A 17,742-nucleotide genomic window follows, 5' to 3' on the forward strand; every position below is an offset into this window, starting at 1 on the left:
TCGAAATGTGGACAGATAAACAGTTGCAGATTCCTGGTTCATGGGCACAGTTTACCGTTAGATGCCGTTAATCTTTGTCTCCTGTGACAGTTTTGACTTCAGATGTATTATTGTGTCTATCTAATAAAATGATAACCACCCCCCCGATTGTGGTTACTAATAGCATGGAATTTTTTTTTAAATTCTTTCAGCCTGTCTTACTATTTAAGGCTAGAGTCTTTTGTAGATAGCATGTTGTTCTTAATCAGTTCAGCTTTTTTTTTTTTTTTTTTTTTTTTGAGACAGCGTTTCGCTCTTGTTACCCAGGCTGGAGTGCAATGGCGCGATCTCGGCTCACTGCAACCTCCACCTCCTGGGTTCAGGCAATTCTCCTGCCTCAACCTCCTTAGAAGCTGGGATTACAGGCACACGCCACCATGCCCAGCTAATTTTATATATATATATATTTTTTTTTAGTAGAGACGGGGTTTCACGATGTTGACCAGGATGGTCTCAATCTCTTGACCTCGTGATCCACCCGCCTCGGCCTCCCAAAGTGCTGGGATTACAGGCGTGAGCCACCGCGCCCGGCCCATCAGTTCAGCTATTTTATTTCTGTTAATTAAGTAGGTTAATTGATGTTTAAAATAGCATCTGAAGGAAATGAAGTTCCTGTTACCATCTTGACTGTTGTTTTCTGTGTTTCTTGTAGGTACGTTGTCCCTCCCTTCCTCTTTGAGTGTCTTCATCGTTTGTTGCGTTGATTTTTGTTTGGACGTCCTTTCGTTTTGTGCTCGTTTTGTTTTGCAAACCTTGTAAAGGTATTTTCTTTGTGATCACCTTGAAAAATGGGGAGTACATAAAACACCTTAAAGTTATAAATACAGATTTTAATCTCACAACTTCATTGAATACAAAAGCTGTAACTCTTTACACCCTCCAGTGTGCTATTAATGGAACAGATCATTATATATTTTGTGTGTGGTAGCAAAGATATATGCAGATATTTTTTCAGATATAGTAGAATCTCGAGTTTTTACACCGTAATACGAGAGTAAAGTACTATATATCTATTTATGTATCCACCTTTAACAGAGAGGTTTATATTTTCAGATGGTTTTATGATGCTGTCTAGTGTCACTGTTTAACATAATGGAGTCTTTTCAGTAGCTTTTAAATATTACAGAAATGGGGTCTTGGTATGTTGGCCAGGCTAATTCCTAACTCCTGACCCGAAGCAGTCCTCCTGCCTTGGCCCACCCAAGCTGGTATTATGGGCATGAGCCACCATGCCTACCCAACCTTTAGCATTTCTCACAGAACTGTAGAGGAAGCCACAGCCGCGGGTCACCTAGTGGGGTGCAGTTGCTGAGTCTTGGCTAGACAGCAGCGACTAGGGCTCTGGCGCCGGCGAGATGCCTTTGTTCACCGCCAACCCCTTCGAGCAAGACGTGGAAAAGGCCACAAATGAGTACAACACTGCAGAAGATTGGAGTCTTACTATGGATATATGTGACAAAGTTGGAAGTACACCTAATGGAGCGAAAGATTGCCTAAAAGCCATAATGAAAAGGGCAAATCATAAGGTTCCTCATGTTGCTCTGCAGGCACTGACTCTTCTTGGGGCATGTGTGGCACTGTGGAAAGATACTTCATTTAGAGTGTGTTCCCGTGATTTTGCAGCAGAAGTACATGCTGTGATTGAAAATAAGGCACCTCCTGAAGTATGAAAAACTGAAGTCTTTAATGGTGGAGTGGTCAGAAGAATTTCAGAAGGACCCTCAGTTTAGTCTAATATCTGCAACTGTTAAGTCTATGGAAGAGGAAGGAATTACTTTCCCTCCAGCAGGTTCTCAGACGGTCTCAGCTGCTGCCAAGAATGGTACGTCATTGAACAAAAACAAAGAGGATGAAGACATGGCTAAAGCTATTGAATTATCACTGCAAGAGCAGAAACAGCAACACACGGAAAGATAGCCTTATATCCATCTGCAGAAATTCAGTTAAATAATAAGGTTGTACGGAAAGTGAGAGCTTTATATGATTTTGAAGCTGTTGAGGACAATGAACTCACCTTTAAACATAGTGAAATAATTACTGTTTTAGATGACAGTGATGCCAGTTGGTGGAAAGGAGAAAATCACAGAGGACTAGGACTCTTCCCATCCAATTTTATAACAACTAATTTAAACATAGAGTCTGAGGCAGCGGCTGTGGACAAATTGAATGTAATTGATGATGATGTGGAGGAAATTAAGAAATCAGAGCCTGAGCCTGTTTATATAGATGAGGATAAGATGGATAGAGCCCTGCAGGTACTTCAGAGTATAGATCCAACAGATTTGAAACCAGACTCCCAAGACCTTTCGGATTTAGAAGATATCTGCCAGCAGATGGGTCCAATGATAGATGAAAAACTTGAAGAGATTGATAGGAAGCATTCAGAATTGTCTGAATTGAATGTAAAAGTCTTGGAAGCTCTGGAACTGTGTAACAAATTGGTGAATGAAGCACCAGTATACTCAGTCTATTCAAAGCTCCACCCTCCAGCACATTACCCACCTGCATCATCTGTGGTTCCAATGCAGACATATCCAGTTCAATCACATGGTGGAAACTATATGGGTCAGCGCATTCACCAAGTAACGATTGCCCCAAGCTATAGCCTAGGACCAGATCAAATTGGTCCACTAAGATCTCTGCCACCAAATGTGAATTCTTCAGTGACAACACATACTGCTCAAACTTCATGTTTAAGCACTGGACAAGACACTGTTTCCAATCCTACTTATATGAACCAGAAATCTAACCTACAATCAGCTACTGGTACAACTGCTTACACACAGCAAATGGGGATCTCTGTGGATATGTCATCTTATCAGAACACTGCTTCCAATTTGCCTCAACTGGCAGGCTTTCCGGTGACAGGTCCAGCTCATCCAGCTGCACAGCAGCACACAAATTACCATCAGCAGCCCCTCCTTTAGAAACAAAGCAGCCATTTTCTTGAAAGCCTTCCTAAGTGTATTATTCAATCCTTGTGATTCCAACCTGAAAACGTTAAAACTTTTTCCTCTCAACTCAAAAGGACTATGAATGAATAAAGCACAAAAACCTCTCATACTCTATCTACAAGGCCATAAAACGATTTTGGGTTTTTTTTTTTTTTTTGGTCTTTTTTTTATTTTATTTTTTTGTCCAGTTCATTTGAAGTCAATCTTTTGATTAGAGGCAGCTTAAAGATGCTTTCAGTTAGTTTTGTCTTTCTTTCTGATTTATCTACATAAATCTAGATACCTGTTAGGTAGCCTTATGACACTAAACAGTATGAGATAGGAGTATTAAAATACTATTTTAAAGAAACCACTGTTTTCCCCTAAAATGTCATAAGAGCACTGAAGAACTTGAAATGATTTTTTCAGAGAGTCTCATTCTTTTTTTGTGTGTAAGCATTTAGCTTGCCAGCATATTTCCTTTTGGCTCCTTAAATTGCAGTTGTGTTTGCAGTATCGTCACTTTTGCTCTCACTGATAGGTTGAGTAGTAATTAGCATATAAGCAAGAGCAATTTGGAAGGAACAAAAACGTTTTCTGTGATTAACAGTGAAGACCTTATAAATGCAGATGTATGATAAAGCATCTAGTCAGTCCCCCAGCCAGTCATGCCAACTGTGCAGGAATTTGTCCCACAGAACATTTCCATTCCCTAAGGAAAAACATTTCCTTTTCTACATGTATCTCTGATATTTAGAATTGCCACTAGTAACCTTTTCAAGTGACTTTGGCTATTCTCTAATGAAGATATGGCCCATTTGTTTTTCTCCCTGCAATATGATATGCAGAGATGCTGCATATCCTTTTTATGGGATCATGTGAATTTCAGGCCATGAGACATTCCTGATAATTTGTTGTGAGATATACCAAGAATGGATCTTAAGTGTGTTTTTAGTGATGTGGTGTTTGTTTGTTTGTTTCAAGTGATTCAAGTACTGTTGCTAAGCTGTCAGCATACCAAGCTGTTGAAAAAATCGACCCTTTGTTTCCGAAGTAATTCTGAGCCTGTGGAATAATAGCAGGTGATGACTTCATAGATGACAGATTGATAGGGAGGCTGTTGAAGCAGTTTTTCTGAAGCCTGTATTTTGAGTTCATTTATGGTGCTAATAGGTTCTATATAACTGTGGGAGTTTGGTAGTAAGCCAGTAGGGATTATTTTTCTCCTAAAAATTTGCACACTCTTCATCGTCTACCAATTTTTTACATAATGCAAAATAGAAATTGCAAATACATATGCATATGGAAACATATTCAGACTGGGAAAAACAATGGACATTAGTTTTTTAAAAGTTACTTGCATGGAAGCAAGATTTCTATATTTGTTTTTTTAAAACAGTCTTACTACTAAATCCATTTCAAGATAGTTCTCTGAGAATTTTGTTATTTATCTACAGAGATTTGATTATACATGTGTTCCTTTTTCAAAGAAACTTTATCCTCGAACAGAGTAGTCTATAGGCTACTTGATCTGCATTTAAATGGAAAAATTAGCAGTATTTGAAAGCTCAGTTTGTGTCATTGTCTTTCTTCAGATACAAAAAACTGAACAGAAAGTTTTAACCTTTAATATCTCATGTCCTGTTTTTCATTCAGTATTTACCTATATGTTAATTCAGTTATAAACTTCTGAATGGCACCTTTCTGGAAACAAATTTGTTCTTTACAAAATAATAATTTTAAAAAACCATTTAAAAAATCCAAAGTTGCTCTTGGTAATAGTCAACATTTGCATATATATGGAGTTTCTTACATTTTTTCTCCCAAATTGTATTTAATAAACTTACTTGAATGTTTGTGTAAAAAAAAAAAAAAAAAAAAGAACTGTACTAGTGGCAGTGAGTGCCCTCATCTTTTTATTTATTTTGGAAAGTCTTTATTTTTCCCTTGTTCTTTCGAAGTAAAGTTATTCTAGATCAAGTGTTCTTGGTTAGTAGCATTTTTCTGAAACTTGGAAAGTTAACAGCATGTTTTTCTTCAAATAATGCCTCTTCTGCTTTTCTGCTATATATTTTTTCTACGACTTCTTTCATGAATATATTGGTTTAGGTCATGATATTCAATAAATTCCATATTTTAGCTGTTAAATTTGTTTTACAGTTTTATTTCTCTGTGTTTCATTTTTAAATCTGTGCTACAGTTCTGTTTAATTGGTCTATTTGTATGTCTTTGTACCAGTACCAAACTGTTTTAATTACAGTAGCCTTGTAATGTGTTTTCAAATCAGGCAGTGTGATCCCTCCAGCATTGTTCCTCTTTTTGAAAATTGTTGGGTGCTTTATGGTCCCTTGAGATGTCTTACGATTGTTAGGTTGTTGCTTTTATTTCTGCAAGAATCAGATTAGAAATTTGAAAGAGATTGCATGGAGTTTGTAGATTGCATTGGGTGGTGTGACCATCTTTGCAATATTACGTATTTCAACCCTTGAACAAGAGCACGCTCAAATATGTTGTTTAATTGCCATATATTTGTCAATTTTTTTTGTTTTTCTTTGTTATTTCCAGTTTCTTTTCATTTTGGTTATATATAATAATGCAGAAGACTTCAGTTTTTTGAAATTTGCTCAGACTTATATTGTCCAGGTGGTCTATCCGGATGTTTTCTGAGCTCTTGGGAAGAGTGTGCCTGCTGCTGGTGTTGTGTGGAGTGTTCGCTCTGTGTCTGTGAGGTGTAATTATTTGGTAGTGCTTTCAAGTCCTCCATACAATTATTAAGGCTTGCTTTATTATTCGTTATTGAAAGTGGGTTGTAGAAGTATGCTACTATTGTATTGCTATTTTTTGCTTCGATGCTGTAATTACTTGTTTATAAAGAACTTGTGAAATTGAAGCAAGAAATAGCAATATAATAGGAGGTTACGTCAATACTGAAATATCTATACGAATATACACACATTTGTCATAGGTCCCCAGTTTATTTTCCTTTTTTTCATTGTTTTATGTTCTTGTTTTTTGTGAGTTCTAACTTAAAGTATGTTTTATGAAGTACGACAGTTCTTAAGATGTGTTTTGCATCATGTAATTGTAACCTCTTCTGCTCTCATTTCATTAACATTTGCATGAAATGTGTATTTCCAGCTTGCCACTTTCAGTCTTTCTTTCATTAGATCTCAAGTGAGTCTCTTGTGATTAGCTGCGGTTTGGTCTTGGTTTGGTTTTAAATTCTTTAACATATGCCTTTTGATGAACTGACCCTAAGGAAACAGTTGACTGAAATGAAAGACGCCCTTTAGTCACTGTACCTCTCTCCCTGATTCTTGTAGCTTTTTCCTTCTCTCTTTCGTGTCTTGTACTTTGTATAATAAGCTTTGACTCCTTTTTAATTTTCTTTTGTGTGTAGATGTTTTCTTAGCAGGATATTTTCTTGCAATTATCATGGAAATTATATTAAACATCTTACCATTATAATAAGACATTTTATACTGGTAAATACTTTAGTTGCATGTAAAAATTTTGTTTTGTTTTCATTTTCTGAGACAGAGTCTCTCTCTTTCGCCAGGCTGGAGTGCAGTGGCACAGTCTCAACTCACTGCAACCTCCACCTCCTGGGTTCAAGCGATTCTCCTGCCTCAGCCTCCCGAGTAGCTGGGACTACAGGCGCTACAAAAATTCTTTCTTATTAAATCTGTCCTCAACTTTGTTACTGATAACACTAAATCATTTAATGTTGTGTATCCATTAACAGATATTTATGATTATTTTTCTACTTTCATCTTTCCAATTTTAGGTAATTAAAAGTGATTTCTGCACCATTGTTATAACGTACCACAGAATTTTATTTTCCTGTACATGTGTATTTTTTAATATATTTATGTATCGTGACGTAATTGTATATTATTTCCTAGCATCACCTTGTTTTCAGTGGGAAGGATTCCTTTTTCCATTTCTTGTTTGACATGTGTAGCCCTTGGTTTTCTTAGAAAGTCTTTATTTTTTATTACTTTGTGAGACACTGGTTATATTCTTGCTTGGAAGTTTTCTTTTCAGCAATTAGATGATCTCATCCAGTTCCCTTCTTGCTTCAGCTTGTCCCTTTTTTGAGACAGGGTCTTACTGAGGGAATGTATTATCCCACCGGGTCCATGAGGGGGTGTAATTTTAAGGGGAAGAACTTCCCAGCGCCACGCCCCCCTCCCATCTCTCCATCCGGTAGATTTAATGGGTCCTGCAGGCGGGGAAGAATCAAAATCAGTCACTCCAGCAGAAGTTCTAAGGAACTCCTTTCGTTGGCCTGGGGTCTTAGAGAAGGTGGGGGTTCCTCCCAGGTTAAAAGTCCCCTTCTTCCACACCCCTTCGACTCCATGTTTGGGTCCCCTCCCACGAACAAGCTCGTGGAAGCCGTTTTTCTCTCTCCTGGATTTCCCCTCTGGAATCCCCTTTCACACTTTTCATGGAAGTTTTTCTCTCTCCTCCTTTCTTCCTGTCTTTTCTCTACCTAAGTAAAATCACCTTCCTGCAACACTTCTTGGGTTCAGTATTTACGAGCTTACCGCACACCTGCTGTTGTCCCCTCTCTCATTCCCAAGAGGGCGGAGACCAAGAACCTACAACATTCTCTCAGGGGCGCTGTGCCTCAGCAGCACCCCAGAAACCCGGTTACATTACTCTGTCACTCATGCTGGAGTGCGGTGGTGTGATCATGGCTCACTGCAGCCTCAACTTCCCAGCCTCAGGTAATTCTCCCTCCTCAGCCTCCTGAGTAGCTGCAACTACAAGTACAACACCATGCATGACTAACATTTCTGTATTTTTTGTAGAGATGGAATTTCACCATGCTACCCAGGCTTGTCTCGAACTCCTGGGCTCAAGCGATCTGCCTGCCTCAGCCTCCCAAAGTGCTGGGATTACAGGTGTGAGCCGCCACGCCCAGCCCGGCCTTGTGGATTCTCTGGACACATTCACTGGTAATCTCATGAGAGCATGCTGATAAATGACACACTGCTTTTTCCTTACTGCTTCCAAGATTCCTTTCTCCTCTGTGACTTTTGAAACTGCTTATATTGTGCCTTGTGTCCCTTCTTGTTTGTGCTAGTTGATGTGTTTAGCGTCTTGGTTTTTTAATATTTTTTCATACTTTTGAGAATTTCTCAGTAATTATTTCCTTTCATACCTTCAGTTTCTCAATCTGTTTTTTATACTCTGTGTCTTTTTCTTGGCACCCTCATTTTCCTAATTTTACTTAGTTTTGTGTTTTCCCGTTTTCACTCATTGAGCATTATCCAAATGATAGTTTTATTTTTTCGGTTAATTTACGCATCTCTGTTGTTTCAGGGTTGACTTCTGACCTTTTCTTATTTCTTTGATTGCGCCACATTACCCTAATACTTTGTAAATGTACTCTTTGGCTGAGATTCAGGCATTAACAAAAAGCCTCCTGCCACAACCTTTCTAATGTGGCTTTCTTCTGGGATAGAAGTCCAGAACAAATTGGCGCAGATTCTAGCAGCCTCTTAAGCCCATTCTGAGGGTGTGTCTTATGTGGAGCTGTGTGTGTACTTTTCGGTGAAAGAGGGTTTCTCGGGTTTCTTCTTGGTGGCCTGTGGTCACCCCGATCCACCTGTTGCTGCTGGTACTGCAGGCAGCCTTCCTGCCGCTGTCATGGGGACTTCCTCTTGGTCTCAGCAGCCCCAGCCTGTCACTCAGAGGACCCCCATTTCTTTCAGCACTCCGTCTCATGAGGGACAGAAACCAGTCTTGGCCAAAGCTTGGGAAGTCCAGAAGTGCAAACACCTGTACCAGTATTTTCTTTCTCTTTGGAAGGAGAAGCCAGGAGTTGGGGGTTTACTCTCAAAGGCATTATGCTTACTGCAGAGGAGCAGGGGCCGCGGGAGGAACCTAGCAGAGTTCTTTCTTCTTCTTATGTGGCTCTTCGCATTGCGCTCACCTGCTGTGCCACAGACTCTGACGTGGTTCTTAGAGTTCAGATGCTTCTTCTCACTAGTTACTGTTACATTTATATGTTTATAAAGAAATTAGGGCCTGTGGTATTTTGTGCCATGTTGCTAATATACTCAGTATTATTTTATAGATTAGACTGATAAAGTGTCTTCATCTGTGTCTAGTAGTGGGGTAACTTTTATTTATTTATTCATTTCAGCTGTATCCTCTCATTTTACCCAAGACCTTTTGCCAGAGCAGAGCATACAAGATGCATTCCCAAAATCAGTACTGGAAGGATATGGAAATTGTGGCCTTGATAATTTACATTTAAGGAAAGACTGGGGGAATTTAGATGAGTGTAAGTTGCAAAAAGATTATAATGGACTTAACCAGTGTTCATCAACTACCCATAGCAACATCTTTCAGTGTAATCAGTGTGTTAAAATCTTGAATAATTTTTCAAATTTACATAGATACAGTATAAGTCATACTGGACAGAAACCTTTCAAATGTCAAGAATGTGGCAAATCGTTTCAGATGTTCTCATTCCTAACTGAACATCAGAAAATTCACACTGGAAGAAAGTTCCAAAAATGTAGAGAATGTGGCAAAATCTTTAACCAGTGCTCACACTTTATAGGACATGGGAACACTGACACTGGAGAGAATCCTTACACGTGTAAAGAATGTGACGAAGTTGTTAAAACTTGCTCAGTCCTTACTAAAAACAGAATTTACACTGGAGGGGAACATTACACGTGTCAAGAATTTGGCAAAGTATTTAACCAGCACTCCCACCTGACTGAACATGAGCGTGGTCCTGAGGGAAAACCCTACAAGTATGAAGAGTGCAGCACTGTCTTTATCTCCTGCTCCAGCCTTCCTAATCAGCAGATGCTTCTTGCTGGAGAGAAACTCTCCAAATGTGAAACATGGTACAAAGCTTTTAACCACAATCCAAATCTTTCCAAACATCAGAGAAATGAGATTGGAGGGAAACCTTTCAAATGTGAGGAATGTGACAGCATCTTCAGGTGGTTCTCAGACCTTACTAAACATAAGAGAATTCACACTGGTGAGAAACCATACAAGTGTGAGGAATGTGGCAAAGCCTACACCCAGTCCTCACACCTCAGTGAACACAGGAGGATTCACACTGGAGAGAAGCCCTACCAATGTGAAGAATGTGGGAAAGTCTTCAGAACTTGCTCCAGCCTGTCTAATCATAAGAGAACTCATTCTGAAGAAAAACCCTACACATGTGAAGAATGTGGCAACATCTTTAAGCAGTCATCAGACCTCACTAAACATAAGAAAACCCATACTGGAGAGAAACCCTACAGATGTGAAGAATGTGGAAAAAACTTCACCCAGTCCTCCAACCTTATTGTACATCAGAGAATTCATACTGGAGAGAAACCCTACAAATGTGAAGAATGTGGCAAAGTCTTTATGTGGTTCTCAGACATTACCAAACACAAGAAAACGCATACTGGAGAGAAACCCTACAAATGTGAAGAATGTGGAAAGAACTTTACCCAGTCCTCCAACCTCATTGTACATAAGAGAATTCATACTGGAGAGAAACCCTACAAGTGTGAAAAATGTGGCAAAGCCTTTACCCAGTTCTCACACCTGACTGTACATGAAAGCATTCATACCTGAGAAGAAAGAAAGAAAAATAGGCAAAGCCTTTAGTATCTGGTCACATCTTACTTTACATCAGAGTTTTTAATAATAATTTCTTAATAAAGTTGTTATAAATGTAATGATTGTTGAAAGCCCTTTCATGAAATACAAGTCTCCAGAGCACACAAGAGTAGTTCTTCTGAAAAAAAAAGTTACAATTATATTTTATATTAGATGGAAACCTTGCATCAGTTGATTAAACTTTCAGAGAATTTGTAGAGAAACCCTACAGATGTCATAAATGTGGAATAACATTCAAACACGATAGCTTAGAAAACAGTTCATACTAAAAGATATTTTTCAAATGCAGTTAATGGGACAAATAAGCAAAATCAAATGTAAGTAAGCATTGGAGGATTGGAAAGAGAAAGGAATAGGGTACCCGCACTTTCAGAAATGACTCTCCATCGCAGTATCGTGTCTACAGAGTAATCTAGACTTAAAATAGACCAGCTGTTTATATTGAAAAGGAGGGTGAGACTGAATTTTTGTAGTTTTAATTACATTCAAAATACACTTTTTTGGACTGAAAAGTGTTCAATTTTTTGAAAAGTGAATATTGATGTTACTCAAATCGATGCTGTGTCTTCATTTCTAGTGCTGGTGTGAAAACACACACCCAAGTCCTTTTGTGGCAGGCGTGCATGGCTGATACACTTGTCCATGCAAGGTAAAAGAATGCGTGAGTAAAATAGTGGCAGAGAGGGTCTTTGTGGTTGTTTTATATACTTGTAAGTGATTTATGAGATAGGTGTTCAAAGTAATACCCTTTTGCATTATAGGAAGAAGGAACCATTTTGAATTTTGTAAATAGTTTTACCCATATTTCATTAAGGTGATGTACCATAAATTTTGAAGTCCTTTTTAAGATTCTGTTAGAAGTTAATTTGTTTTTAATTAAACACAATTGTGTTAAGCCTGATGTTCATGGAATAAAGTGTCATCCTACCAAAAACCGATTCCATCCTACTCAAAGGTGTCGGTAACAGACGGTAACAGTATATTCCCAGGTGGCATGGTGGATAACATCTCCAGTGATCTCTATTCCCAGTGATTTTTTAAAAAATTCTTTCTCTCTTTTTGTAACTACAGAGTCGCTATTATTGCTATCATAAAGATTATAGAGGAGTATAAATAAAATACATGTATTTCTCAGTCTTTAAAAAAATTTTTTCCCATAGTTTTTGTTGGACGTACAGCTTCCGTGGCCTGAAAAACCCATAGATTTGGTTTTGATTTCATGGAGTTAAATATACAACTATAATACTATAAAGACAAAGTGGTCTGGGCATGGTGGCTCACGTCTGTAATCCCAGCACTTTGGGAGGCCATCTGGGAGGGTCACTTGAGCTCAAAAGTTTGGGACCCACCTGGGCACCTTACCAAGACCTTGTTTCTATGCTAGATTTTTAAAAAATTAGCTGGGAGTGGTGGTGCACACTTTCAGTCCCAGCTACTCAGGAGGCTGAGGTGGAGGGACCGTGTGAGCCTGGGAGGTGAAGGCCACAGTGAGCTATGATCACACCACTGCACTCCAGCCAGGGCAGCAAACTGTGTTGTTGTCTCAAAAAAAAAAAAAAAGATAAATTTTAGGTATCAGAAAATGATTGAGTAACTAACTGTGTGTTTGAGGGTGAGTGTGTACCTATTTTCGAAGATAAACACAACAAAGAAAATAAGGTGGGATTAAAACATAATAGTCCTGATAGTTTACTAGAAAGTTGTAAACCTCAAAGATTTAGAAAGACATCTTTGTTCTCTCCTTTGTATTGGATTTCTGTAAAATATTCTGGCTCCTCGTTCAGAATCTCCGCATGCAAATCCTCTGTTTTTACTGCCTGTTACTCATGTGGACCTGCCATGTAATGTTCCCGTCCCATTGTTCATGCAGCATTATTTCCATCACCTGCCAGGGTTCGAAGAGGAATGTCCATAAAACTTCGTGGTGCTTCCCAAATAATCGCAGATGTGAGTAGCTTCACAATGAGTGTACTGTTACATTTCATTTCATTAGTACTTTCTTCTTTCAGTTAGAGAACCCAATTTAAGCCACTTTTGCCTTGTTCTTTTGCTTTTCCTAATTGACATAGTTGAGTTTATTTCCTTTATTGGGCCAGTTTGTTCAGGTCAACACTGGGGATGCTAAATAAGTTATTGGGTTGTCTTGATATATAAATGAAGTAAACAAGTACAGTGCTAGGCGAATAACATACTTCATGATTGGGAGTAAAGAATCGTGTTGAAGTGCGTTTGTGTCTCCAGCGTGGAGACTGACAGCATCCATGATGAAGAAACGGTAGTAATTTGCATGTGTAGAGAGGACACCTGTTCCCGGGATACACAACAGCTTTCTCCACACGTGCGGAGCGGAATTCTGCCTGCTTGCTTTCCTAACGGTCTGCAGTTTTCTGCTGCCTCTTTTTGTCTGTCCTAAGTGTGCGTTGCGTCACGGTGCTCGCTGCCTGTCTTACGGCTGTAACTTTCTCACTGTTTTCCCCGCCTGTCACGCCGCATAGTCTTTGCAGGTTCTGAAGAGAGGTTTGGAATTTTCTGATGTGAGAAATTCCTCTTAACCGGAGTGTTTGAGGCCATTTATCTCTATGAATACAGCATTTGGATCACTTAATTGGGACAAGAGGTGTGCACTGTCTGCCACCCAGAAGATGTGATCAGTCAGCATTGTCTGCATTTATTTGTAAAAGGTAGATGGTATTCGGTGGCTCACACCTGTAATCCCAGCACTTTGGGAGGCCGAGGTGGGCAGATCACGAGGTCAAGAGATCAAGACCATCCTGGTCAACATGTTGAAACACTGTCTCTACTAAAAAATACAAAAATTAGCTGGGCGTGGTGGCACACACCTGTAGTCCCAGCTACTTGGGAGGCTGAGGCAGGAGAATTGCTTGAATCTGGGAGACGGAGGTTGCAGTGAGCCAAGACCGCACCACTGTACTCCAGCCTGGCGCCTGGTGACAGAGCAAGACTCTGTCTCAAAAAAAAAAGTCATTAATACCAGTAGGTGTATGTGGTAAGCACTGTAAGGGTGAGGCAGGAGAATCACTTGAACCTGGAAAGTGGAGGTTGCAGTGAGCTTCGATAGCACCACTGCACTCCAGCCTGGGCAACAGAGCAAGACTGTCTCAAAAAAAAATAAAATAAAATGTTGAATGATCTTTCCAGATTGATACTGGAATCATGGAGAATTTTTCAGTTTCATGTCATAATATTTTCCTGTGTTGTAATCTGTGTAGTCCACAGTTCATAGTCCTCATCTTGGTTACTAACTGGATGTAACTTCTTGGCCATTCTTTCTAAATAAATCTCTGGGGACATGACAGCTTCTGAATGTGAATATTTCTCTGTGATTTGGAATGTAAATCTGTTTTCTGTGTTCCCAGCGTGGCTAGTGCTGGGACTGTTAATCCCACCTGCATCTCTATTGTTTTCCATTCTGTCCAAATGAGGACTAGAAACCCTAGGGGCCCTGGGGTTAAAGGCGCCTGTTCTTCCCTGTGTTCTGTGCTGGGTCCTGCATGTGCTGTAAAAATACAGAGTTTCTATGCTTATGGCTAGCAAATGGTAGAACAAACACTTTACAAGGCCAGGCGCTTGTAATCTCAGCACTTTGGTAGTCTAAGGTGGGCGAATCACTTGAGGTCGGGCGTTCGAGACCAGCCTCACTAACGTGGTGTAACCCCATCTCTACTAAAATACAAAAATTGGCTGAACGTGGTGGTGTGTGCCTGTAATTCCAGCTATTCCAGAGGCTGAGGCATGAAAATCACGTGATCACAGGAGACGGAGGCACAGTGGGCCGAGATCGCACCAGTGCGCTCCAGCTTGGGCATCAGACCAAGACCCCATCTAAGAAAAAAAAAAACTTAACAAAAACTACTTTTTAATACTTAAGCTTATGACTAAGAAGGAGATTCAGTGTTTGGAACATTGCTAGCATTTTATAATGTTTATTTTAATTGACATAAAAGTATTTGTATCATGTAAAATTGTTTTTAAAGTATATATATGTCAAATGCTTTAGTTATGTTATACTTTATCTCATGTAATTATGTGGTGAGAACTAAACATTTGACTCTTCACATTTTGAAAAACACAATATATCCTAATTAAATATAGTCAGCATGCTGTACAATAGACCTCTTAAATTCATTCCTCCTATCTCACTGTAGTTATGTCTTATTCGACCGTCATCTACTCAAACCATCTGCCCTCCTAAAAAAAAAAACCCACCTCTGGTAACCGTAATTCTGCTCTCCACTTCAACAGGTGAACTTGTTTAGAGGTCACCTGTGAGAGACAGCATGTAGTATATTTCTTTCTGTGTTTGGTTTCTGTAAATTAACATCCTGTGTTTCAGGTTCATCCATGTGATTGGAAATGGCAGGATTAGCCACAGGATTCCTGATTCGGGTACAGTTGGGGTGATTTTATATCATGGCTGTTGTAAATAGTGCTGCAGTCAACATGGGCATGCTAATGTCTTTTCAACACGCTGATGCCATTCAAATATCACGATCACAAGCGGTGTGATCGCTGTAACAAGCAGTGGTTCCATTTTTAATTTTTTTGAAATCTTCATTCTGTTTTCCAGAATGGCTGTCCTGATGTCCATTCCACTAACAGTGTGCAGGCCTTCTCTTTCTTCACAGCTTTATCAACGCTTGTTACTTTTTGCCTTTTTGTTAATAGTCATTCTAGAAGGAGTGAGTTAATATCTCATGGTGGCTCTGAGTTGCCTTTCCAGGATAATTATTGATGCTTAGCATTTTCAGATTTGTTTGTTATATGTATGTCTTTTGAGAAATGTCTATTTAAGTTTTTCTCTCGTTTTTAATACTTGTTTTTGTTGTATAGTTGAGTCTCTTAAATATTTTGAATATTAAACCCCTGTCAGATTCATAATTTTAAAATGTTTCCCCCCTTCCTAGGTTATCATTCCATTGATTGTATGTGGTCCTGTGCAGAAGTTTTTTAGTTTGAAGTAATCTCATTTGTTTACATTTACTTATGTTTCCTGGTATTTTGAGATTAAATGCAAAAAATAATTGCCCAAACCATGTCATATTTTCTTTTACCTTATGTTGTCTTGTAGTAGTTTCAGACTTTAAGCTATTATATTTAAGTCTTTATTTTGAGTTGTTTCTTACATGTGGTGTGAGGTGAGGGCCTCATTTCTGTTTTTTGCATGGAGATGTTCATTTTTCCCCAACGCCAAGTTTTGAAGAGAGTGTTCTGTAACCATTTTATGTTCTTGTCACCTTTGTCTAAAATCAGTCAGCTGTAAATGTATGAATTTATTTCTAGGCTCTCTATTCTGCTCTTACGGCCTATGTGTCTGTTTTTATACCAGTATCGTACAGTTTTACTTATCATGGCTTTGTAATACATTTCAAAGACAGGTTCTGTAATGCCTTCAGCTTTGCTTGTTTTTTCTCAATTATTTTGACTATTGAGGATCTTTTTGTTGTTTTTTTGTGTTACCAGATGAGTTGGAGGATTCCTTTTGTATGTGAAGAATGTAATTGGTATCTTGATAGAGATTGCATTAAACCTGTAGGTCACTTTGTGTAATATAGACATTTAAAAAATATTAATTCCGCCAATTTGTGAATAAAGAATATCTTTCTATTTGTGTGTTACTTAATTTCTTTATTTCAGAAAGGGTCTTGCTCTGTCAGGCTCAAGCAGTCCTCCCACCTCAGCCTTCTGAGTAGCTGGGACCTCAGCTGCACATCACCATGCCTGGCTTTTCAAAGTTTGTACAGATGAGATGTCTCTGTTGCCCAGGCTAGTCTTGAACTCTGGGTTCTAGTGATTCTCCTGCCGTAGCCTCCCAAAATGCTGAAATTACAGGAGTGAGCAACCATGGCCCAGCCTTTAATTTCTTACCTCAATGTTCTTTGGCTCTTAATGTAGACATCTTTCAGTGTCTTGGTTAAATTTATTTGCACAGACACTTTTTGTAGCCAGTGTTACGATGGTCTTCTTGATTTTTCAGAGTGTGTGCTTCCCGTGTGGAAGTGCTGCTGACGTGAGTTTTGATTTTGTATATGAAAAGACTGCAGAACTTTTTTGTTCTAACAGTTTTTTAGGATTTTTATTATATGAGGTGACATCACCTGCAAACATGGACTATTGAACTTCCCTTTGCAGTCCGGATGACTTTGTGTTCTCTGAAGGCTGAGGCTTGGATGTGCAGGACTGTGTTGACAGCAAGTCCTGAGAGTGGGCATCCCTGTCTTGTTGCCACTGTTGCAGGAAACGCCTCCACGTGCCTCTGTTTACCCTGATGTTCCCCGTGCATTTGTCCTGCGCGGCCAGGACTGGCTGGAGTGCATTCACTCTACACGCAGTATGCCGAGTTATGATCATGCAAGGATGATCAATTATGTCACATCTTTTTTCTGAATCCATTTAAGTGTTCCACTTGGTCCTGTGGTCAGTCAAGGAGAGTGCGTCCATGCGTACAGGAGTTCCTGACAGGCATCACATGTGACCTGCCGTGGATGTGACCTGCCTCTGACATCTGCAGGGAGTGTCCGGCTTCCCAAATAGAGCTGAGGCCCAGCATTGTCATCTTTGTACACTGAATTATGCCGAATTTTTTAAAATCACTGTACAAATTTAGTGCTTAATATGCATGTTGAATAAATAAACCCCAACCAAAAGTTTCTCAGATGTCTGAGATGGCTGGGGGCTCTCTTTCAGCACCCAGGTGCTCTGTGCCAGTTTGCCTCCTGTCAGCATCCAGGCTGGCATCTGTTTCCCCTGTGCCAGTTTGCCTCCCACCAGCATCCAGGCTGGCATCTGTTTCTCCTGTGCCAGTTTGCCTCCCACCAGCATCCAGGCTGGCATCTGTTTTTATTTCCATAGGGTTTTGGGGAGCAGGTGGTGTTTGGTTACATGAATAAATTCTTTAGTGGTGATTTCTGAGATTTTGATGCCCGCGTCACCTGAGCAGTGTACACTGTGCCCATTGTGTGGTGTTTTATCTCTCTTCCCTCCCACCCTGTCCCCGAGTCCCCAAAGTTTATTGTATCATGCTTCTGCCTGTGGTCCTTGAAGCTTAGCTCCCACTTAGGAATGAGAATATATGATGTTTCATTTCCCTTCCTCAGTTACT

At 39.5% G+C, this 17,742-nt stretch overlaps 1 protein-coding gene and 1 pseudogene across 10 annotated transcripts in view; both read left to right on the top strand.

Moving 5' to 3' along the window:
• ZNF195 (zinc finger protein 195) overlaps positions 1–17,742 on the top strand; it is a 45,331-nt gene that overhangs the window by 16,312 nt on the left and 11,277 nt on the right. For 5 of the 10 annotated variants that reach the window (XM_074401863.1, XM_010331160.3, XM_074401865.1 and 2 more), the window contains 2 exons: positions 7,790–7,936; positions 9,130–11,523. The exons of 2 other annotated variants lie outside the window; for them this stretch is intronic. In XM_074401863.1, the coding sequence (XP_074257964.1) occupies positions 7,790–7,936; positions 9,130–10,577 (1,595 nt within the window). In that variant the 3' untranslated portion in view covers positions 10,578–11,523. Of the gene's footprint in view, positions 1–7,789; positions 7,937–9,129; positions 11,524–14,356; positions 17,626–17,742 lie in introns of those variants that run through there. 3 more of the 10 variants (XM_074401869.1, XM_074401867.1, XM_074401871.1) reach the window with 3 other exon arrangements.
• LOC101042259 (signal transducing adapter molecule 2 pseudogene) lies at positions 549–7,796 on the top strand (annotated as a pseudogene).

Source organism: Saimiri boliviensis, chromosome 6, assembly GCF_048565385.1.
Source record: "Saimiri boliviensis isolate mSaiBol1 chromosome 6, mSaiBol1.pri, whole genome shotgun sequence".
NCBI lineage: Eukaryota > Metazoa > Chordata > Mammalia > Primates > Cebidae > Saimiri > Saimiri boliviensis.